The 23,477-nt window shown below is 37.9% G+C and overlaps 2 protein-coding genes across 3 annotated transcripts; one reads left to right on the top strand and one right to left on the bottom strand.

The window, feature by feature from the left end:
• Positions 1 to 9,662, top strand: ggt5b (gamma-glutamyltransferase 5b). 2 transcript variants are annotated; one of them, XM_056737455.1, is made up of 12 exons: positions 1 to 203; positions 2,903 to 3,030; positions 3,834 to 3,929; positions 4,612 to 4,807; positions 5,296 to 5,456; positions 5,548 to 5,706; positions 5,792 to 5,922; positions 6,704 to 6,885; positions 7,080 to 7,171; positions 7,242 to 7,354; positions 7,728 to 7,838; positions 8,002 to 9,662. In XM_056737455.1, exons 1-12 carry the CDS (start codon positions 37 to 39, stop codon positions 8,146 to 8,148), a joined length of 1,683 nt encoding a protein of 560 aa, XP_056593433.1. In that variant the 5' UTR covers positions 1 to 36; the 3' UTR covers positions 8,149 to 9,662. The 2 variants fall into 2 exon arrangements, with proteins under 2 accessions (XP_056593433.1, XP_056593434.1); XM_056737456.1 differs by having other exon boundaries at positions 2 to 203; positions 5,560 to 5,706.
• A 1,781-nt stretch (positions 9,663 to 11,443) lies between these two features.
• On the bottom strand, positions 11,444 to 22,730 carry ggt1b (gamma-glutamyltransferase 1b). The gene is made up of 13 exons (XM_056735786.1): positions 22,516 to 22,730; positions 20,747 to 20,920; positions 20,162 to 20,292; positions 19,951 to 20,040; positions 19,386 to 19,578; positions 18,951 to 19,111; positions 17,890 to 18,039; positions 16,356 to 16,492; positions 14,932 to 15,119; positions 13,467 to 13,594; positions 13,208 to 13,320; positions 13,019 to 13,132; positions 11,444 to 12,862 (listed from the first exon to the last, which is right to left on the bottom strand). Exons 2-13 carry the CDS (start codon positions 20,914 to 20,916, stop codon positions 12,716 to 12,718), a joined length of 1,722 nt encoding a protein of 573 aa, XP_056591764.1. The 5' UTR covers positions 20,917 to 20,920; positions 22,516 to 22,730; the 3' UTR covers positions 11,444 to 12,715.
• Between the last annotated feature and the right edge of the window lie 747 nt (positions 22,731 to 23,477).

The raw sequence follows: 23,477 nt of genomic DNA, 5'->3' as shown, positions 1-23,477 counted from the left end.
CGTCTCATTACCTGACAGACACGCGCAGAAAGCAGCATGGCTAAATCTCAGTCCACACGCTGCTGTCTGTGCGTCCTCGCTTTCATGTGCATTTCTGCTGTTATCTGCATCTGCATCATTCTGGGCTCCAGACCGAGACACTGTGATTTTTTTACGCATGCTGCCGTTTCTGCGGACTCTCAATTGTGCTCTGATGTTGGCAGGTAAGAAATTGTGGATCTTAAAGTTTTATATGTGTAGTGCATTGAATATATTCTATTCAAGTATTCTTGCGTGAAATTATTTTGTATCAGTAAAAGTACACGTCAATATCATTCATAAAAAGTACGAAAAAATATTGAAAATATTTTATTTTTCAAGTTGAGTTTGAAGTGCATTGACAGTATATTATGTTTTTCTTGCTTAGCTTTAAAAAGTGTTTTAAATAAAGAATGAATGTATAAGGATTTCAAAGAATTTTCAAGTATGAAATTGTTGGAGATAATTAGATTAAGAGATTATACTAATACTGCCATGCCCAGATCTTGCACAGGTGCAGACTTGACCAGGACGAACAGAACTGTGCTTTGAGCCAAAGTCAGACATTTTGGACTCACTTGTTTTTTTTTTGGTGATCTAAAAGAATGCATAGATGTGTAAAAGCTTAAAATTAATGGCTAAGCAAATAAATGCACCTACTTAATTTACTATGTTTGCATTACGAATTTGCATTATATAACCGGGATTTCTTTATTCTGTCCTGGACAGTTAAACCCTCTAAGAGACCCAAATGTTGCCAAGTTCTTTTGTTTCGAATACCACAAACAAACCAGCAGGAACCAAAGCATCTTTGGCTGCCAAACCTCTCGCAGATTGTCAATCCAAAAATTGCAAAGCAATAAAACAAGATCAACCTGTAGCACAAAGCCCGCAGAAGTCAAACCTTTGTGACATATTCTGCGTTTCATCCGCGTTTCTTGCATTTTGTGTCAAAGTCACACAACATTTCCTTGTTCTGATGTGTGCACTCATTTATGACTGCATTTCAAAGAACTTGACTTTGGTATTGTGTCTGGGGTCATGCTTCGACCTACTCTCAGGCGTGCAGAAGACATCAGTTATAGTGGCTTGGCATATCCCACAAGGCAGATAAATTGTCCTTCAATGGTTTGTGACATGTTAAAGTCGAGTTCCCAAGAGAAACAACTTTGAATGTGAAAGGAGCACAATTGAACCCGCATTTGCTCCATCAGCATCAGGGGTTGTTTCTTACCTGTGTGATCAAGTAAAAATCAAAGCATCTGTTTTGTGTCATACGCACAATATGCTGGTCAAGTTGTGCAAGAAATAAACTCTCAGACTCTGGAATCGCTTCTGATGGCCTTTTAGAAAAAAGTGCTTATTGTGCTTATTTGATCTGTGTCCAACTATTGTGCTGGAGAGATCTGCGCTGCAGTGTTACTCAGATCTGACATCACCACATCATGGTGTCATGGTCTGTCTCTTAAGAGCAAACTGTCTCGCTCGGGGCACAATGATGAATGCATTAGTCCATAAAAAAATTCAACTGCAGCTCACCTTTACTGCTATATTTACATGTCACACCCGCATATATGTCAGCTGGAATCTGATGCTGTAACCCAAACAACAAAAGAAGACTCTAAAATGAGATAACTCCGTGCAGTAATAATAACAACTCAAAAAATACAGCTAACTAACGCAATAAAGCACAATTCAAACATGATAACATTATAAAAAACAAGATTTTTTAAAAGAAAAATCTTATATTGGAACCCAACAATTCAAAAGTACAGTTAATAAAAAGTGTTTTGTGAATTTCACCATACAAATAAACCGACTGACCCAAAAAAAATCAAATGAATTATGGGCTGGGTTGTCATTTTCTATCCTATGAGGACTTTCTGGCTGTACAACTCATTAAGGGCCTATTTGACTTTCGTGTCGTAAAAGTACCTCGATACTTTCATAATGTGTCATCTAGTCTCCAATCGCAGAACAACTTACTCACCTGTACAGTACCTGACTCAAACGCTTTTAAATACTCTTTTATCCATGTAGATTATGATCTGATGATTACACATCATGAGCACTTTATCTCATCACACTGGTGTAAATCACGGCCATGGTATTCAATCTTATCCTTTGTATGTTCCGTCCTCTACTGACTTTGAAAGATCTCACTTTTTCGCTTCGAGACATTCTGTGATATCAGACATCTGAGCTCATTCATCGTCTATCAAGTTTCTGGCTTCGGCACACACAGAACACAGGAAAAGATTCCAGTGAGTGTGCAGGGCAAACTTTAAGTTCATTGAGCTCTGGGGTAGTCATTTGTCATACTGACACAAACACATAAAGGAAAAGTGATACATCCGTTTCGCATAACTCAAAACTATGTGTTATTTAGGATATCTGTAGGGTCTTTCAACTTTCAACTGTACGGATTAGCCTAAAACAGTACAACAAAATCTAAAGAGCAGAATAGATGTAATAATACAAAAAAGTCAAGCTTATTTCTGTATGTTAAAGTCCCTGTGAACGTGAAGTGTCTTTATTCTGACATATTTCCGAGTGGAAATTCCAATGCGAAAATAAGTGGGTTTGGCTTGCGTTTTCATTCGAATTGATTGGATGTGTAAAAAAATATTTTGAAATGAAACTGGGAGCAGACTGACACTGGAAGGGGAGGAGTTCACGGATGCTCCGCCCAAGCCGTCTAGTTTGCGTCATCTCAGATGGATTCACATTTAAGGGCGGAAGCGCATTTTCAGATTTCAACTGAAGATTATGAGAGTACATGAATTGTATTCATTGCTAAGCTATTTATGCTAAACTATAAATAAAAAATAAGAATGGTCATCTGGGTCTTTAAGTAATGGTGAGATATGTGTTTTGTTCACAGGGATATGCTTCTTCAGGGGGGTTCTGCAGTGGATGCAGCCATCGCCGCTTTGCTCTGTACTGGAGTGGTTAACCCACAGAGCATGGGCCTGGGAGGGGGATCCATCTTTACTATTATGGACAACACAGGTATGTGCTTTCATGTAGCTCAGTGGTAAGAGCATTGCATTAACAACGCAATGTTGTGGGTTCGGTCCTAGGGGATTGCAAAAACCTATATAAAATGTATAGGATAAAAGCAATGTAAGTCGCTTTGGATAAAAGTGTCTGCCAAATGCCTAAAAATGTAAATGTATAAAAAATGTGGTTTCACTTTCAAATATCCCTCTGTGGCAATTACAGCTTCAGGCCAGACATACACTACTGATCATAAGTGCGGGGTCACATGACTGAGATGGTTCTCATGACCTTAAAAATCTTCTATTGTAAATGCGGTTTCGCATTCATTTTCGCTGATTTTTTTTAGATGCATGACTTTGACTGGTGAAAGTAACCCTTAAGAGCCCATAATAGTTTGGAACTCTTTCTAAGCTGTTTTAAAATCATCCCAGGGTGAGACTTTAAATAGCTGGTTTGTTTTCTCAGAGTCTAGGCAAGGCTGAAGATGCCCAAATGTTACAGCTTTTGTTTATTTATCTTTGGCCAACATGTGGGAATTTTACTATTATTATAAAATGTGAGGAAAAGGTTAAAAAGGAATAAGTGGCCGAAACTCATTTAGTTTTCATTCATTAGGTTGATTCCAATAAACTGTAAATTTCTTAGACAACAGAAAACATTGTTATTCTAAGCTTTTGCTGGCTGGGTTACTCTGACTGCTTCATGGGTAACTCGTTTTACTTGATAGTTTATATTCTGAGGAATGTCTTTCCGCAAACATCCAAAATACACTTGTACTGGTTTTCAGTGAGAATGTCTTCTGTCTTTTTAAGGCAAAGTTAAAGTCATCAGCTCACGAGAGACGGCCCCGAAAGGTGTCAAAGCAGATTTACTGAAGGGCTGTCCGACGTCTCTAACCTTCACTACAGGTAAATAAAATAAGGATTGTGCCTCAGGTAATTGTAATGACATTACAAGTAAACAACAAAACATTTATTAATGTACTATTCCTTTATGATGTTTAGTCCCTTTTGGATATCATGTGTGAACATTTATATTATTATAAAGTACTTCCTTTCATGCAATCGAATATAGGCAAGTTATAGAAAGAACAAACAGACATTGTGCGTAGGAAGGGATCATTTTGTTAGGGGGACAAGTATGAATTACGGTGGACTCGTTTTGCTTGTTTTCTACTCTTGAGAAAAGTTACTGGGGTAGCTCAGATGTCAAACTGACTGGCTTGTAAAGACGGTTGCCAAATAAAGATTTATCAAGAATGTTACACTTAATGAAAAGTTATGTTGAAGTTCCCAGACTATTCATGCATAGAATTGCATTTAATTATAATTAACTTTATTTTTACGTGGAATTTCTTTGAAAACACTGTGTGAGAAAGACAGATTAGATTAATTTCAAAAGCAACACATGAACAACATTGATCATTTGTGATTTAAAAAATGTGACCCGAGAATGTAATGAAAAGAGTCCTTTTACATTTGCTGAACGATGTAAATTGACAAAATTTTATTTTTGGGTGAACGTTTACATTTGTATTTGTTTCTAAACGTTTCAGTGATTTCATGAATAGTCTAAATATTTGTGTCACAGGAAGCGAATGGATAGGTGTACCAGGAGAACTCCGTGGTTATCAACAAGCACACCGGCTGTATGGAAAGCTGCCCTGGGACAAACTTTTCGAGCCCACCATTAAGCTGGCACGGGAGGGCTTTCCCATGCCAACCTACCTCGGAAAATTCTTGCAATATGATATGGTTAAACAGCTGATTCAAAGCACTAAACTCTGGTACTGTATCTTCTACAAAGAAAGATTACTAAAGAATTGAGTTGAACAGAATTGACACATTGTTGTATTTTATGATTGACGTCTCAATGGCATAGTTTATTTAAAGGCACATGTACGATTGTACTTGTAGAGCAATCCTGATGATTAACGTCGAAAAAGTAGGTTAGGATTTAGCCTCTGGCAAACTGCGGCAGGAAATATGAGAGCTCTGCCGTTGTTGTGAAAGATACACTAGACCTAAATTCAAGATTTGCATTGGAATTGTATACTGTAATTCTTTCTTTATTGTTATTGATTGGGTGTTAAACATTTTTTAATATTCATATTCAAAATATTATTTCATATTTTGTCTTTTTGATTTTGCAGTCAAATGTAACCTCAACGTGCCATTGACACATGTTCTGCTGACACATTTTCACTGATTGTTTGTGTTAATGGAAAGGTGCACATTAATCATTTAAAAAACCCTGTCTGTACATATTTTCTAGTGATTTGTTCTGTCACAAGAACAAGACAGTTTTTGGCCCAGGGGATGTGTTGAGGTTCTCTAAGCTGGCGGAAACCATGGAAATCATCGCCAAAGAAGGAGCCGATGCCTTCTACACAGGGAAAATCGGCAGGGACTTGATAGACGATGTAAAAGCTGCAGGTGCTTAATGTTTATATACAAACAGATTACTTTTACAACAGTTGCCTTTCGAAAACACTGAAGTTTTTGGCAGTTGCGTTTGTTTATACAGTTCGTTTTCCAGGTGGAACCTTATCAGAACAGGATCTGAAGGCTTTCCAGGTACGAGTCAGCGATGCATGGTCAGTTCAACTGGGGGAGTACAAGATGCATTTCCCTCCTCCGCCAGCAGGGGGAGCGATACTCAGCTTTATTCTTCAACTTATGCATGGTAGGTTTGCTGGAGGGTCAAAATCAAACCTTTGGTGAAACAGCTGTTGCTTATGAATATTCAGTATCCGTTTGTTTGTCCCAAGGGTTCGGCCTCTCTCCAGCCTCCATCAATGGAGAACAGAAAAAAGTGACTCTGCATCGTTACCTCGAGGCAGTAAAATTTGCAAACGGACTAAAGCGCAACCTAGGAGACCCATTCTTCAACTCCAGAGATGTGAGGGGCCTGCAGCGTTTGCAACGCTTCTTTTCTTTCTGTTTTCTTTTCACGAACAATGTAAACATTACGCAACATCAAAGTTTCTCTTGTCCTCCTTCGTGCTGCACTAATCTTTCCTATTTTTGGCTATGTTTAGAAAATAACTGGGGGTCCGTAGAGTGAATAAATACACTGAATGGCCAGATGTTATGAGGCCACACAAATGCAAGAAATAATGTTAACAAAGTTGCTTGTTAATCTTTCCTAGCAAACACAAAATATTAGATTTTGCAACATAAACAATTATACATTTGGCAGGAAGGACAAAGACAAACTAAACCATTTTTATGAGTTAAAGGAATACAAGCCCAGACATGACCAAGAAGCTTCACTTGCAATAGGAATAAATAATTGGTCCCAAAATATCTTATCTACCCATTAAAAACTGATTGATGTTGGCACGAGAAGACACAGCGCAGTGCATCACGGATGAGCGCGGAGAGATACAAGTGTTAGCGGTTGTTATCTGGTACAATGTCGCGACTGACCAATTAGAAAAAGGTATTTTAGAGCGCGTGCAATAAACAAAAATGTTTGATTAAAGTTTACACGTGAGCTTCATTGCACAACTATTAAACTTTTAAAGTAATAAAACATTGTAATTGATATGGCGTCTTTATTGCAGCAGTCTTGGCATAACAAAACGAGGACGTAGACATTTCAAAATCGGCACAAGGACGCCGTGCGCACCCGACTCGTATTCTGATTCTTACACATTCATATCTGTCATTTAACCTAGATGACATACATGACAGACAAGAAGTTTACAGACCGCATCAGGGCTCTGATCATTGATGGACTGACGCACAGCGACTCCTACTACAACGTCACGCCGTTAAACGACCGCTTTGGCACGACGCACGTCTCAGTGATGGCAGCAGATGGCAGTGCTGTGTCGGTTACCAGCACCATCAACCACATGTGAGTAAAACAGAACTACAGCATAATGTTCAACAAGATACAATTAACAGTATGTCTGAAGTTCTTTTTAAACCTGATAAAAATGTATTCTTAGTTAAGTAAAAGTCATGCATTTAAAAACACATTTCAGTCCTTTTCTTTTAGATTTAAACTAGCCCGTAGCCAGACGTTAATTTATTATAATCTGTTTCCAGGTTTGGATCATCTATTTATTCTGAGAAGACGGGTATCATCCTCAACAATGAGCTAGCTGACTTCTGTGGCAAAGCGGATTCAGTCACGCCAGGTGAAGATCTGTTTCTAAACATCATTTTTGCGTTTTGAACATCTGGACCTTCATGTTTTTTTCTCCACAGGTGAGCAGCCACCTTCCTCCATGGCTCCATCCATCCTGCAGTCCTCCTCTCAGCGGACGACACTGGTGATCGGTGGATCTGGAGGCAGTATGATCACTTCAGCCATGGCCCTGGTGAGCTGACGTCCTGCTTGTTTACAGTAAATAAACATGCAATGGAATCCTGTAAAGAAAGCAGGCGGAAATGTTCATCGGCAGAAATGTTACTCATCTTTGTCAAAGCAATTATGATGTTTTCAGTAGATTAATGTTTGGTACGACTTGAGCGCAAACATTTTTCTTATGAGGTCTGTGAAAGTGTTTCGTATTCATATATTCGCTCTGGGATACATTAGATTTATTGTCCGTGTTAGTTGAGAGCACGAACAGATCCAGTACGTAGACATAAGGTTGAAAATAACCCACCGTATTCCTCATGGATTTACTCTAATGAAAGATCTCTCTCTCTCTCTCTCTCTCTCTCTCTCTCTCTCTCTTTCTCTCTCAGTCCATTATGAACCACCTGTGGTTTGGTATGAGTCTTAACGAATCCATCGCTGAAAAAATTGTATTCGTGAATTCTAAGAATGCCATCAACTTTGAGCACGGATATGACAATGTAAGTTACTCAGATTTAAGACATTTCTTACAATATTATTCTAACGTCACGAATAACAGTCACATGATCAATCCATGATCATTTCTCGCCCTTGTGTGATTACGTTCATCATTTTGTAACAGGTGATTTTTAAGTGCTAATGTTGTTCATTTTGGCTCCTCAGGCAGCTATAAAGGCAATGGAAGCGTTACGACATGATGTGAAACCATATCAGTTCTTCTTTAATGTGGTCAATGCCGTCTCGAAAAAAGGACACTGCATCAGTGCTGTGTCTGACGCCAGGAAGGTGGGCAAGTCAGCAGGATACTGAAGTGCTCTCATTCTGCCGGTGAGCTGCAGCTGTATTAGGGCTAGTTGTCACACGGCGAAGACGCAGCAGAAACTATACATTTACAATCAAAAGTTCAATTTCATATTTTTGATTGATTGTTTTTCAGTGGTTTTGCCGTTTGAACTTTGCTAAATGGCATGTAATAAGCAATTTTATTGGAAGCTCCTTTTGTGCCAATTTACTTGTGACGCTGTGTGCCTCTATGTTTTTGTTATCATGAAAGGTCAACATGTTCAATCGCATTTTTACACAATAATAGTATAAAGGTACAATAGCTGTCTATAGAGAATTCCACTTAAAGTGGCCATAACTAAGACAGCTTCTGCATATCTCATGTTACTCTTAAGTACTTACAGAATAGTATGGCACCCTTCAAATATCCAAGTCTTTAGTGCCGTGCCATCTATCAGTTTCGAACAATCTCCAAATCCAGTGTTATATCCATCATTTATACAACATCCATCACTAAAATGCTGTGAACAAACAAACACACCTCAATAAATCTCACTATAGCAAGAGTAACAAGGTGCAGGACCACACCACAGCCCATCTTGATGCAACGCACCCAATCTTAATTTTAGGCAGGTCTTCCTATCGCTTGTTAGTTGAGGTGTGGGCAGACTATTTCTTTCGCCTAGTCGTCCTTTTACGGGAGAATTGCCCAATAAGGGACAAAGAAAAGTTTCTATGAAACGGATTTTCATGGTCGAGAAAAACTTTCCAAAACCTGTATGAACGCTGAGGGAGTGGATCGAGCACAAAAATACTACTGTGCGTAATACATCCGACTCGTTTCTTGACAAGTTGATCATGTCAAGCATGAGAAAACATCAAATTTAACATTGTAAAGAAGCCTGAATGCATGAAACGCATGCATTCCACATCCCCTTTAATGTACCTACTGTAAGAAAATATTCACTGGACTAAAACGTGTGACAACTAGCCCCGGTCTTTCATTTATCTTGTGCTTACATTTTCTTGTAATCATGAAAAACCTAAAAAGTTAAAATATTTTTTTCTAATAACAGAGATCTCCCTGCAAATATATAATTCCTTATCCTAGAAGCTTAACCTCCATTTTGCATATTGTTACTGTATGTAGGGAGAGCTTGTTTTTAAGTATTTTTTAAAATGTGAATGTTACGAAACTGAATGTAGCACTACAATCGCTAAATCATTTTAGCATTTATTTTTTATATCTTGTGTTCATGTGCACTTTTGTATTTTTAAAGGGATGTACTTTTCTAAATACCATTTATGTTTAATCTTCTATGAAAGTTTTCTACTGTACTGTAAGTGTTTTTTTAATGGTATGGATATCTTTTATTGTATCTGTATCTGAGATAAAGTTGATAGATGTTCATAAAGGACACCAGCGTTTCCTCTGACATCTCATGATGCACTGGCGCTTACCAAATCAAATAATCTACTAAAGTGTATTTTTGTGTGTTTTCATTTTGTCAACAAGTCTCAATAAATCTCTCTTTTTTTCAGATCCTGAGTTCATTTTCTCTTTGACCTTGCATAGACTATAAATTAAGTTGGCGGTTTATTCGTGATGAAAATGATATCAGCCCTCTCTGTCCAACAGGCTCAAGTTGAAATGAGACATGGATGCATAAACCATGAAGACAGAAAAAACTGTAGCGATGAAATTAAATTGAGCTAAATGCAAAGGGCTTTTTCCTCCAAGCAAAGAAATGCATTATTAAAACATGCAAATGCTGCTTGTTCGCAAACCTCCCATACTGAAGCAGGCAGAGGAATAAATTCACAAATGAGTTCCTCTTGTATCGTATCCACATCTCGATCGAGATAGTGAGTAAGTGTATGACATTTTTCAAAAACATTTAAAGGGAGTACATTTAGAGACCGTAGTGAAGCTATGCTCACTTTACAATTTCACTTGTTTTTAAGGTTGTGCACCCCTACTGCCAAACATTCATTAACAGACGAAGATCAGAACATACGTTGTGTCTTGGATGCATAGTCTCAAACTGTGGTCCACCTTAAAAATTAGACTGAAAGCCTGGACAGTCTCGTGGTGCTGTTGTACATTTATATTTAGTCATTTAGCAGACACTTTTATCCAAAGCGACTTACAAGTTGGGTAAATAATGGAAGCAATTGGGTCAAACATTAGGACAACATAAAGCATAAGAGCAATAAAACATGTCTCACAAAGCCTACCATAGTGTACAGAGCCAAGTTTAGTTTATCAAGCTTAAATAAGCGTGCTTTTTTTTTCCGTACAGACAGAAGTCACGTGACACGGCTTTACTGTCGCCCCCATGGGAGATCCGAGAACTGTGAAAGAGCCTGATGGGTACAAATGCCCTGAAAGCACAAGACTACTCTAAAATATTGGGAAATAAAGAGGTAGAGACTCGGGCCAAACCTGTGTACTTTGTTCAAATAAGAGAAGGATTTAAACAGACTTCACACATAACTTTTGATAATATCACAGATATGAATCACTCCAATAACATCAAGTTCTGAACTCTCAATAGTTCCCGGAAGTTACCATTTACGCATGGAGCTGTGACTAAACAGACCAACTGAGGTAAACTTTTAACCCATTTAAAGACTGAAGCCATTTATTGAATAAAAAAAATTAAAGAAATAAGGCATTTAAAGAGAAAACATAACTTCCTGGAACTTCCTGAAGGCTCCATGAATCACGTGATGGCGTTTTGGACTTCCGTTGGCAGAACTCTCTCTCTCAATGACTCTGGCAGCAGATTGACACCTGAAGGGGAGGAGTTAACGGATGCTCCACCCACGCCACCTAATTTACATCATTTGAGATTGATAGTCATTACAGGAAGGAAGTGTATTTTCAGATTTTAACGGAAGATTATGAATATGAATTTTAAAAAGAAAATGAACCATATTGATAAGCTATTTACTCCAAAAGCTGCAATATTTCATGATAAAATAAAAATGGTCACCGGGACTTTAAATTTACACGGCCCATTCAATAAATTGTTTATTAAATTAAATTATTATATATTAAATTAAATTAAGATTCATGTTAATTAAATAAAATAATTAAATTATTATCCACTTGCCAAACTGTCTAGTAGTTAAAGCCCCATTGCAATGCCTTGAAACGCGCAGCATTATTTGATGTGTTAAAGTAGTCTGTAAAATAATCAATTGCGTTTCCTTTTACGGCACACAGTTAGAGTGGCAAAGCTGCATTTAACAGTGTGATAGCCGCAGTTGTGTAAAAGAAAGAGAAACAATACAGAAAAAGAAAAACTTCACTCAATAAAGTTAAGTTCTTTTAAACTATGACATGTTTTCAGAGCTTTTATGTAATCCATTTGTTCCAATGTCATGACATACATTCTGAAATCAGTGATAAATGGTGAAATGTTTAATGTACATAAGGCACACTTCGTTTCATGTATATGATATTTACCTAATATAATAAATACCTGTATAATTTATTGTTCATTACTTTGTCAATTATAAATTTCTAAATAACAAAATACATAAAAAACTCTATTTTCCACCACACTTCCCGATTTTCTATTTATATAATTTTCCAAGTATTTCCAAAATTATCTTGAATAGAGACAATGGTAAAACCGATGTAAGATTGGACAAGAACTTTAACGTAATGCTGAAGTGTACAGTAGTGAGATGTGATGGAATTTCTAGATTTTTTTGAGCGCACGTGCCCGACTGTTCTAGTTTTAAATGCTTATATCTTGTAAATGGGAACTTTTTCAGTGCATGAGAGCATTTCAGTTTAACGACGTCCTTAAGGCTAAGTGATTTTTAATGAAAGGAAAAAAAGTTTGATTTGATCTCACTGGGACTTTAACAAAAATGTCACTAATACCAAATATTAAGATATATTATTAAAACAATACATTATGCACAACAGTTCATCGTGAACAGACAAATTTCCTGACATTTGACAGAATTCTGAATATATAAATGTTTTCTTTGTAAAATGATTTAAAGTTCACATGCTTATTAGCTGAACTACTTAAAATCTATGTCAAGCTTGAAAAGTTCCATTACGAACATCTTATGTGATTTTGTCCGTCCCCTGAAAGCTTGATCATAAATGATGCTGCTTGATGTTCAGTCGTTGTGCCTCTGGGTTGAGTTACATACTTGAGGGACATTAAAATGAGTATTTAAGCTTCTACTTGATTAAAACTCGCTCCCCTAAGAGGATCCTGCAGTTGTGCAAAAACTTCATTGGCCTGGATGGATATCTCAGTAAGGACAAAAGACCAGCTTTAAACATACTGTAATAATGTCACCAAACATGCTGATTTGCAGAGATAAATAGCCTACAAATCCATTTAATCAAAAGAAACTGTTTTCTTTGCGGGTGCATTTGTCACCCTACAGTTTTCTCCTTCATTTTCAGTATGGAAGACTGTACGGACAGAGCCTGCTAGAGGCGATTTGTCTGACGAAGGCACGCTGGTTGCTTCAGAGCAGCTCTAGGGAAAATGTCCATGGGTAGCATCTCTTTTGCCTGAGGCTGGACTGGAAACCCGAATCGCTGAGTCGGATGTCAGTACCCAGCTGCATATCCTCCCTTACGGGGGTCTGACTCAGCGCGAAGTCCATCACTGTATCGCACAATAGCCTGGACCACAGAGACTGTGGACTTTATCACTTCTGTAACGTGATTCTTCTGGGCAAGACCCTCCAAAACTGCCTGTGGAATGGGATAGAGAAATGAGAAATGACCTGCTGCCCATTGTATATTGCGTACTTTATCTTATCTTGTCTAGATTTTTATTGGAGCTGCAGATGTACATCTTATCTTAATAGATCGGTTTAAAATGACTCTTGCATTCATTGCTCAACCCACCCTGTCAAAGTGAGGTTCTCCCTCAGTGACGTTGGGACTGAGTTGATTGTGAATTCTCGGCTCCACGACTGATTTCTTCAAGTCGTAATTGAAAATCAAGGCGTTTAGGATCACCTGCAGAAAGGACGTCTGTTATACATAAGGTCCCAAGAAAGGAGCTAAAATACAGTGCAAAAGTATTTTCAGCACCTGAGCGACTGCTGTGGTGATCCTAGTTCCACCCGAGCCCCCGACTACCATCTTAACTTTGTTGTTTTTGTCCAGCAAGATGGCGGGGCACATAGATGACATGGGTCTTTTATCTGAGCAAAAAATGTAACAATGGAATAAACAAAACCTTCTCCCTGTTATCAATTCAAGAATTTGCGTCAAATTTTGGATACATGGTTTGTACCGTAGTGTCGTAGTACAAACAAAGCCAATAGACATTCATTATGTGTTTACTTACGTGGAACAATGAAGTTATTGGGGGAAGGAGGAACTCCAAAATTGTTGGTAATCAGCGGAGAACTGAAGTCATCCATCTCGTTGTTCATAATAATCCCGGTGGAATTTGACATGAATTTGGAGCCAAAGCTGGGAGAACAGAAAGTTAAAAGTGATTTTTTATTTTGCATATGAAGTAGCATAAATCAGTTAGTAGGGTTATGCAATGATTACAAATGCATATAACTCAATCTTTACTCAGTTTTTATTATCAGAATTATCTAATCAACCTTAAAACTAAATAACGAGATATATTTACTTCTTTCTGCTTCTTAAAGGGGTCATATGATGCGTATACATGTTTTGGGTGTGTTATAGGTTATAAGCTGCCCATGAATGTATTAGAAATTTAAAATTGCAAAAATTAAAGTGTAGGCACAAAAGATGCATTCTACCTAAAAAGACCTGCCTGAAACGCCGTGTGTAACCCCCACAAATCTACGTCAGTTGGTGGTCTGATTTGACTAAGACCGCACAAATCTATACGTAAGTAAGGTGGGCGTGCCTGTCAGTACAATTGAAGAGGAACCTGATGTTCCAAATATGGTCAGAGGTGTTACATTTCTGTCACACGCTTGCAGTATTCCACCAATCACCATGCTCGACCTGATTCTGCCAAGTGGTTGATGTCCTCAACATATTTTGTTAACCTAAGGACAACATTTTTATAAATAAAACCTAAACACACAACAAACTTCAACCATAACCTACCTCTAAAATCAGAGGGAAATGATAAGTTAAAAACAATGGTCTAGATGCACCTAATCCTGGTTGGAAGATTAAATTTCAAAATAAACTGTACATTTATTTCTGAAATCTGATTGGTTGAATTAAATGTTGTCCAAGGGTCTACATGATGTTGTCCTAGGATATCAACCACTTGGTAAAAACAGGAGAGCCAATCACCACACACAGGTTAACTTGCCAATCATACACCTCGCTTTTCAGAGCCATGAGCTTTGTAAAAAAAACGAGGAGATGTGCACTGTATGTGGAAAATACCGCATTTTAAAACCTTAAATCGTGTATATACATTGCATTACATCTAAAACAAACCATAATATTCTTTTTAGCCTTGTCATATGACCCCTTTAGGTAAATAGGAAGTATATTTCTTAAGTACATTTTAGGATGTTTGCAGTGGGAAAGACAAAAAAACGGTAAAAATTACATTTTGTAAATTTTCTGTAATACCTAAACAGGCCAAACACTAAAAAAATACGTTTCTTATAATAAACTTCGTTGCTGACATCACTTCCGGTTTATACAAGCGGAATCGGCAAAGCTTGTACGATCTAGTAACCTCACCTCCGTTATTGCGGTTAACTCATGTTATCAAATTAATGACGAAATATAACCCCCGCAATCCATAACAGATGCGTCACACAAACTTTTGATGATCGAAGTTAAAGATGGCAAATGCTCACTATAGATTAATGGTGCTGGTGGCACTGACAGCGCTGCCGTCCTCCGCAAACACCGACAGATGCGACGTGCCGTGATTGTCCGGAATGAAGAACTCGGGTTCGTAGTAGCTCTCTGGATGCGTTGTATTATCTGTGATCTTCTGTCGGATCATGTCAGCATAGCTCTTCGAGGTAATGTTCTGGATGAACTGACAGTGAGAGGAGGTGGAAAGCAGATCATTACAATGATCTACAACTTGAAAGAGCAGCTGATCAAACGGCTGCGAACAACTCAGTTTTATACACTGTGAAATGTGGTAGATACAGTATGTCACTGTACAACTCGACCAACACAGACTAATATATGCCATTGCCAATTATTTTTGTAATTTGACAATCGGGTGTTTTTGCTTAAAAATGTTTAGAGTTAAATTGTTGAGATATTAGTTATTAGTGGGATATATTATAGATTAGTTATTAGTTGAGATATTAGTTATTAGTAGGCTATGTTATAGATTAGTTATTAGTTGAGATATTAGTTATTAGTGGGATATATTATAGATGAATTATTAGTTGAGATATTAGTTATTAGTAGGATATATTATAGATTAGTTATTAGTTGAGATATTAGTTATAAGTAGGCTATTGTCATGGTTTCACCTCTCCTGGTCAGGTATTTCTTGGTTTAGAGGTGGAATCATACAGAATCCTTTGTTTCATGTGGGAGAGAGACGATTTCTTCTCTCTCTGGTCTGCGTCATCGTTCCTACCCTCATGTTTCCTAGTTTGTGTTAATTAGTTTACCTTGATTGTTAATCCCTTGCACCTGTTCCCTCTTGGTTTCTCTCCCTTTAAAACATCCTCATGTTCATTGTCCTGTGCTGGTTCATTGTGTATGTACGATTATGTCTTACCTCGTCTGAGCTGATTGTCAAGACCTTGTATCTATGTTTCATGCCCTTGTCTTGCCTTGTTCCTGTGTCTAGTATGTATTATTTTAGTGTTTATTTCAAGTGTTTGTTTTATAGTTTAGTAAGTTAGTGTCCTTGTTAAAGTTTATTATTTATCAAGTCTTGTTTTCCCAAATGCGGGTTTTGTTTTGTCCTTTTGCCTTTTTTTCCTGTTTTTATTAAATACCCTTTGTTACCCCTACCTTCTCGTCCTGCCTGTGTGTGCCTGCATTTGGGTTCTTGCCACGTGATCCGTGACCGGCTATATTATAGATTAGTTAATAGTTGAGATATTAGTTATTAGTAGGATATATTATAGATTAGTTATTAGTTGAGATATTAGTAGGATATATTATAGATTAATTATTAGTTGAGATATTAATTATTAGTAGGCTATATTATAGATTAGTTATTAGTTGAGATATTAGTAGGATATAGGAACAAACACATCTATAAAACACTCGCACATACTGTTAATGACAGGTGTTGACTTACATCGGAGATGTTGAGAAAATTTCGATCGCCCAGCACAGTCCTTTTGGCATATGCAAATCGGAAGGCCTCCACTATGCGGTGATAGGTGAGGATTTTCTTATCGGTGGTGGAGACGCTGTCTGGGCTAAAGTTGAAACCTGAATGAAACACGATAAAGGTTTGGTTTTATGATTGCTTTCACAGTTATCAGCTGAACAGCAAAAACCTAAACCTGTATCTACAATACCACCAAAAACTCTCCCCCATCTCATTCTAAACCAAAACATCTTTGAAAGAATTTGTATTTTGTATGAATTTTATAGAATGGATAGATTGACCTTGCTTATGGTAAAAGCATCAGCCAAATGCCTATATGTAAAATTGACCCATTTCTAGTGTCTGCAAACTTCCCTGTTTGCTTCAGGCAACGATTCCAGACACGTCTGTTCCAAATAATTGAAACAATTATCGGTGATCCTGCGTGGAAAAGGTTTCTTTTCCGCCTAATAAATTGTTAAAAAACAAGCTCAAACAGTGTCTATCGACAACCTTGCTCTGGATGTCAGCAACTTAATGACTAAGTATCTCATCAGTAAAGCCACAGAGTGGGTGTCTGCAGAACAAGCCAGAAGAGCGGCACGCAAAGCCAAACTGATGAATCTCAGATGACAGACTGCTTCGCTCTATCCCCTGCTGCTGGAACCCCAAAGGAAAGGGACGGTACACGCTGGCTGTGTGGATTTTTCCATGCTCGGTTTGTGTCCAATTAGTGGCAAACAGCCCACGTTAATGTTGGTGTGGGAGACTGGGGACATAAAAAGCTAAACGAAAGGTAACAGGATTTTAATGGCTCGGATAGTAGAGAAAGCTTTAGAAGTTTGGAAGTCAGGTCCTCTGCTGACTATTAGTCAAAAGCCAATTGAATGTTTTATGTCTTTGTCAAATCTGTACACTCTTAAAAATAGAGGTGCTTTAAAGGTTCTTCACAGCGTTGCCATAGAAGAACCATTTTTGGTTCCACAAAGAACCACTCAATCAAAGGTTCTTCGCAGAACCACCTCTTTTTTACTTTTTTATAACATTTTTTCGCCACAAAGAACCTTTTGGGAAACAGAAAGGTCTTCCGATGTTAAAGGTTCGAAGAACCTTTTGAAGCACCATTTTTATAGAAGTGAAGGGAAAATTTGTACAGTGTTTTAAGTAAGGTCTTTTTTCTCCTTTTACAAACACATTTACTTGTTTTACTTTATTACTTGTGCAGGGTTACACTTGCAGTGTTAAATGTGATTTTGCATAAATTCTATGCCCGGGTTGTGAAATCTAGTGCTTTGTAGTGCTTTACACTATTGCGTTGTTAAAGTGATAGTTCACCCAAAAATGTATTCACCCTCATGTCATTTCAAAAGTGCATGAGTTATCTTTCATTTGCAGAACACAAAAGAAGATATTTCGAAGAATGTTGGTAACCAAACAACCCAGCCGAAATATCTTCTTTTGTACTCCCCATAAAAACACTCTCAGGTCATTTTGTGTGATGGCTACACCCTATTCTTACCGCTGAGGATGTTGAGTATTAACGTGAGCACTGGTCCGCTGGCAGGAGCGTTGGGAGTCACCATTGTGTATTCCCCCACGTCGGCAGTGGGGGGGTTCTCGTCCAGGACAGGCTTGTAATCTCTCAGGTCGTCCAGAGTTATAATCCCTCCTAAAGGACACACAACACATCAGACACCCGTATGATGCACAACGTTAAGCATCCTAACAAGATCTGGACGGGTGAGATATTGATTTAATCATTAATAGGCAATTGAGTGTCATCCTTCAACACCTCTGTGTGAGATGGACTATTGTGGAGATGTAGAATATTTGGGAATCAATGAACCAAAACTCCTCTACAACAGCAGCAATTTAGCGATGTACTGTAGTACCTTTCACAACACTGATTGACAGTCGAGTATATCTTTAAATTAATAACAGTAAACCTAATGCCAGTATAGTTCACAAAAAATACAAATTCTGTTCTCATTTATTCACCCTCATGTCATTGTGTATGACTTTTTACTGCAGAACACAAAAGACCTGACAACTCTGACCCCCATTAACATCCATTGTGTGCACTGAGACGTTTCTCAAAAATCTTCTTTTACATTTGGCAGACGCTTTTATCCAAAGCGACTTACAGTGCACTTATTACAGGGACAATCCCCCTGGAGCAACATGGAGTAAAGTATCTTGCTCAAGGACACACTGATGGTGGCTGCTGGGATCGAACCAGCAACCTTTGATTTACCAGTTCAGTGGTTTAACCCACTAGACCACCATCTCACTCTTGTGTTTCACAGATGAAATGGTAAGAATGACATGAAGGTGAATAAATGATGTTAGGTTTGTTCTCCGTTTAATCTCACTATTGTTAATAAAACCGTTTGACATAGAGATATCATTTGGGATTTCTTATTTATTTATTTATATGGGAGGGGGAATAAATCGTATTGATATTTAGGCTTTATACCTGTAGATGTTTTAGGACCTAAAAAAGATATGATTTAAGGAACATGTAACATCTCTTTGGCATTTGATTTGTTTTCACATTTTTATGAAAGAATAAAACTGAACCTGCTCCTTGGATGTCCCTCACAAGGTTCTCAGCCAGTGGGCCGCTATAAAACCCTTCGGCCCCGTTCTCGGCTATGTGCTCATATGTGTCGGCCAGTTTGGAAAAGGTGATTGTATCGTTTTCCTTTAGGATGTTGCCATTGGAATCGCAGAAGACTGAACTAAGAAACCAAGCAAAATAATCAGTAGTATAACTGAATACACACACAATCATAAGGAATATTATATTTCATTCTCAAATGTGCACTGAGTCATTTTATTACAATTTTATTCTTTTTAGCACACTCATTGTGAATGTCATGTTGAGATCACATGACCATCTGTCAGCTCACTTGATCTCAGTGACCCATCATTGTCGGTATAAAGTCCAAGACCGTGTGTGTTGAAAATGAAGAATGACTTTAAAATGGAAATATGCATTTACAGTTTGCCTACCATAATGATTTGTCATTCACAATGGTTCTCCTGTTAGAATAAATTGCACCGGCCAAAGCGGAGCCCACAGGAAACCCTTTCCGTGCCAGTTGAATACTCGGTAAAAACAACTCTCTCCATGGAAGCTTGCCGTGGCGTTTGTGCGCCACCTCATATCCCCGAATCTCCCCAGGGACAGCAATGGCCAAACCACCTGTGGATACATTTGTCACAACCCCAAATGGTGTATTAGACCACAAACAGATAATATTCAACAACATGGAGTGCTTCTTTAAAAGAGATGCTATTGTATATAGAAATCATGCAAGGATCTGTATATATCTGTAAATCACAGAATACATCAAACAAAAAATCTGCCTGGCAATTGAAAACATTTTTTTAGGGACATTATGTGTCTTAACCATGAACCCTATACAAGCATGTTATTGCAAGAAAGCAAGTTATTGATTGTTGAGATGGTGTTTATAGTTTTTGATGCTTATCACACGTCGGCACTAGTTCACAGGGACACTCTGCGTGTGAATTCGGTTTCACCTATTATTTCTGTCATGTAGTTAATATATACCTTTCTGGGAAAGGTCTGTGCTGTTGCCAAACATGTCTCTGGTCGCGTTTGCGGGTGCCGTCTCACGTGCATCAATGGTTTCGACTTTCCCTGTAAAAATGAAATATGTCATATGTAGAATGTAGAATGTGTTCACTTTATGCAGACAGATGCTGCGGATTGGTGTGTTCCGAGGCCATGCGGAATCAGACAAGTGACGGTGAGCTGATACCTGTTTTGGCGTCGTAAATAGTAAGAAAAAGTCCTCCTCCGATGCCCATGCTGTGGGCATTCATCAAAGCCATACATAGTAGAGCAGCAATGGTGGAATCCACAGCAGAGCCGCCTTTCTTGAGAATATCCCTGAAGGACAGACAGGCCGTAATCATTTCAAAGCCAAAAATAAACGTTCTGTCATCGTTTACTCACCCTATTGTCATTTTAAACCTTTATGACTTTCTTCTGTAGAGAGCAAAAGAAGATATTTGGAAAAAAAGTTGCAAACCGAACCACGCCGGCACCCATCCGCTTCTATTATATGGACACGAAACCAATCCAAGTGAATGTGAGCTGGTTAATGACATTCATCAAAATATCTTCTTTCGTGTTTTATAGAAGAAAGTCATACAGGTTTGAAATGTATGACAGAACTCATTTTTACAGAACTTTTCCTTGTGAGTTAATATTTACTCTTGGGTGAACTATCCCTTCAAGTACTTTACATAGCCCTCAGCAGATCATTCACCACATACTGTATATTGTAAGCTTACATTTTAATTGATGTGTCTCAGACTTAAGTTAAAAAATGACCTCAAACCTGCCAATTTCTGAGCACAGCCCAGCGTCCGCTGCTACTGCTGCTCTGAAGTATCCCGGTCCAGTTTCGGAAGACCCCTTGGCCCGCAGACTGAAGAAAACGGCTATAAACGTGGCAACTGCTGCCAGCAGCAGCATCACGCAGCCCACCACTGTAGACCTCTGTACCATTTTTCTATGATGAAATTACAACTGTTTCATACTATTCAGTTATGGACTTAATTTGATGCTTTTTACGAAAGCTTGCTAGAATATCCTCAACGGTTCTAATGCTTGGTTAGAGTTTGAATAGCATCCTCTTATGAGTTTGAACAGATTAGGTATCAGAACATTTACAAACTAGACCGTGGACATAATAGACTGTGCTTGGTACAGATAAGAAATATGACCGACATCCGTTTCTGCACATACTGAATGATTACTGCAAAAAATGACTTTCTTAATTAGTTTTTGTGTCTTGTTTTCCAGTACAAATGTCTACAAAAAGTTTTGAATCAAGATGCATTTTCTTGATGAGGAAAATGAATAATGAAAAACAATATGAAATTTCACTGCATTCGTTCTTAAAACAAGTAGAAAAATAATCTTGAATTTAGTGACTGGTTAAGAAAAATGTACACCTTAATTCAAGATAAATTTTCTTTCCCCAGTGGCAGATTTATTTGCTTGTTCTAAGCAGATATTCACAGAAAATACTTTTTTTAGGTCATTTTGCTCATCAAGGAAATGCATCTTGATTCTTGACATTTTAGACATTTGCACTGGAAAACAAGACAAAATACTAAATAAGAAAGTCATTTTTTGCATTGTTTGATTCTGTATCTCTCCGTTGATGTTGAAATCAATGACTGTATTATATAAGTTGTGTATTATTCAAGTACCCTTTCACTTGTTTAAAACATTATATAACATCATCATTTATAAGTAGGATACAAAATATTGTTACAGAATAAACAAATATGTGGTTGTACGTGTTGAAAAATAAAAAGGAAACAAGACAATTACAGTTACAGCATTGGATGCTTTTGTGCTAAATACATATATTTGCAAAGATAATTCATTCAAAAAGCGTACAATGAAATACTGCTGTTATGTGCTTATTATTGTTCCTCTGAGGAAGATTGTGGCAAATCAGAAATCTGAAACATCTCCAACTGTGCAGAGTGGTGCTTTTAAACTCATTGGCTTGTTATTGCTTAAACTTTCCCATTCACATGTAAATCAATTCCCAATTTCACAGGGAACAAGTGCAATACAGAGTATAACAAATACTGTATATCCTGGTTCTTCACCGTTTTATGTTGCTTAATGTAACTTTAGCTCTGCCAAAGGCAGCAGGGTTTCTGCATTTATAATTGGAGAACTTTGAATAAAAAGTAAAGAAGGCGCCTTTTCATTGTTTCAAAGCCCTGCTTCTGTCCACATTAAATCCTCCTGTCAGAGCGCGGTGTGTGGGAACCAATCGCGGCACATCTCTGCAGTGCCTGCAGCCAACAAAATTAAACCCACCACACCAGAGACTAGAATATTCTCACACGGAGAGAAAGCGAGAGGAGAAAATGTGTTATTTCCTCCTACAAAAGAATTCAATGTTTGTGTTCCTCCACAAAAGACGCATTGTACGCTTCACAACACAGGAAGCAGAAACCGTTTCTCAAACAAAAATTGCTTTCTTCTTCTTTCCATTCTATGTGTGCAAATCTACTTACGATGTGCCAAATCACATCTTGACATGTGAGTTTAAAGTACATTAATAAAGAGTTTACCTACCTGTATATAAGACAGGCCTTATGTAGATTGTTCTATAAGATCCGCGTTCTGCCTGCCGTCTCGTGTGACCCAACCACTAGCTCTCAATGTCTAACTGTGAAGACCATCAAAATTTAACTTCGCTCCACAAATCACCTCACATACAGTAATCCTACATAATTGTTTTATTGCAGATGGTGCAAGGATCACAGGTTGTGTCAATGAGAGTGAAACTCTCTACCGTAATAACAGCCATGTTAATTATTTCTAATGTTTGATTCAACACCATGTACAGATGGTTTAGTTACATCACGACTTCACAGTTTATATCTTCAAATGATTAAACCACTTCATGTGTTATAGTAGGTTATTTGCTTAGTCATGGTGAAAGATAAACCGCAGGAGGTTTGGCCTGTCGACGCGCCTCCTCATGCATTCACTTAACATAACTCTTGAACCATTGGCTCATGAATTTGAGCCCCAATGATTTCTGAGTAATTGAGGTGTCTGTCTTTGTCTCTGTCACGACATTCTAAGGGTTGTTATTTTCAAATAACAACTGCTCTAAACTCATAAACACTGTGTAATCCGGATGCTGCAAATCATTTTGAGAGGGGCAGTTTAATATAAAAAAAAAAACAATTATTTTATCAACATATATGCCATTGTATTTACAAATGATTAAAACAAATTGTCTGTTCGTGATGTTTGAACATCGTTTCTTACTTTAAAACCGAAACTAAACGGCTTTTCCTCACGTCCAGTTTTTTTCTCTTGTGGCAAGTAGCCGTGTAATAAGCTGGATAATGTACAAGCAGCCGGCTGTTATCGTCAAATAAGCCTGTTACAAGATCTACTTATTTCTGCGATAACAACCGGCTGCCTGTGCATTATTCCTTACGCTGCAATGTCGAGGGATACAAAAATATAAATATTGTCATTGTAGGTCCTGCAGCTCACTTTGTGGAGTCAGCCAAATGCAT

Source organism: Triplophysa dalaica, chromosome 22, assembly GCF_015846415.1.
Source record: "Triplophysa dalaica isolate WHDGS20190420 chromosome 22, ASM1584641v1, whole genome shotgun sequence".
NCBI classification, from domain to species: Eukaryota; Metazoa; Chordata; class Actinopteri; order Cypriniformes; family Nemacheilidae; genus Triplophysa; species Triplophysa dalaica.
This window is presented reverse-complemented; position numbering and strand designations above follow the sequence as displayed.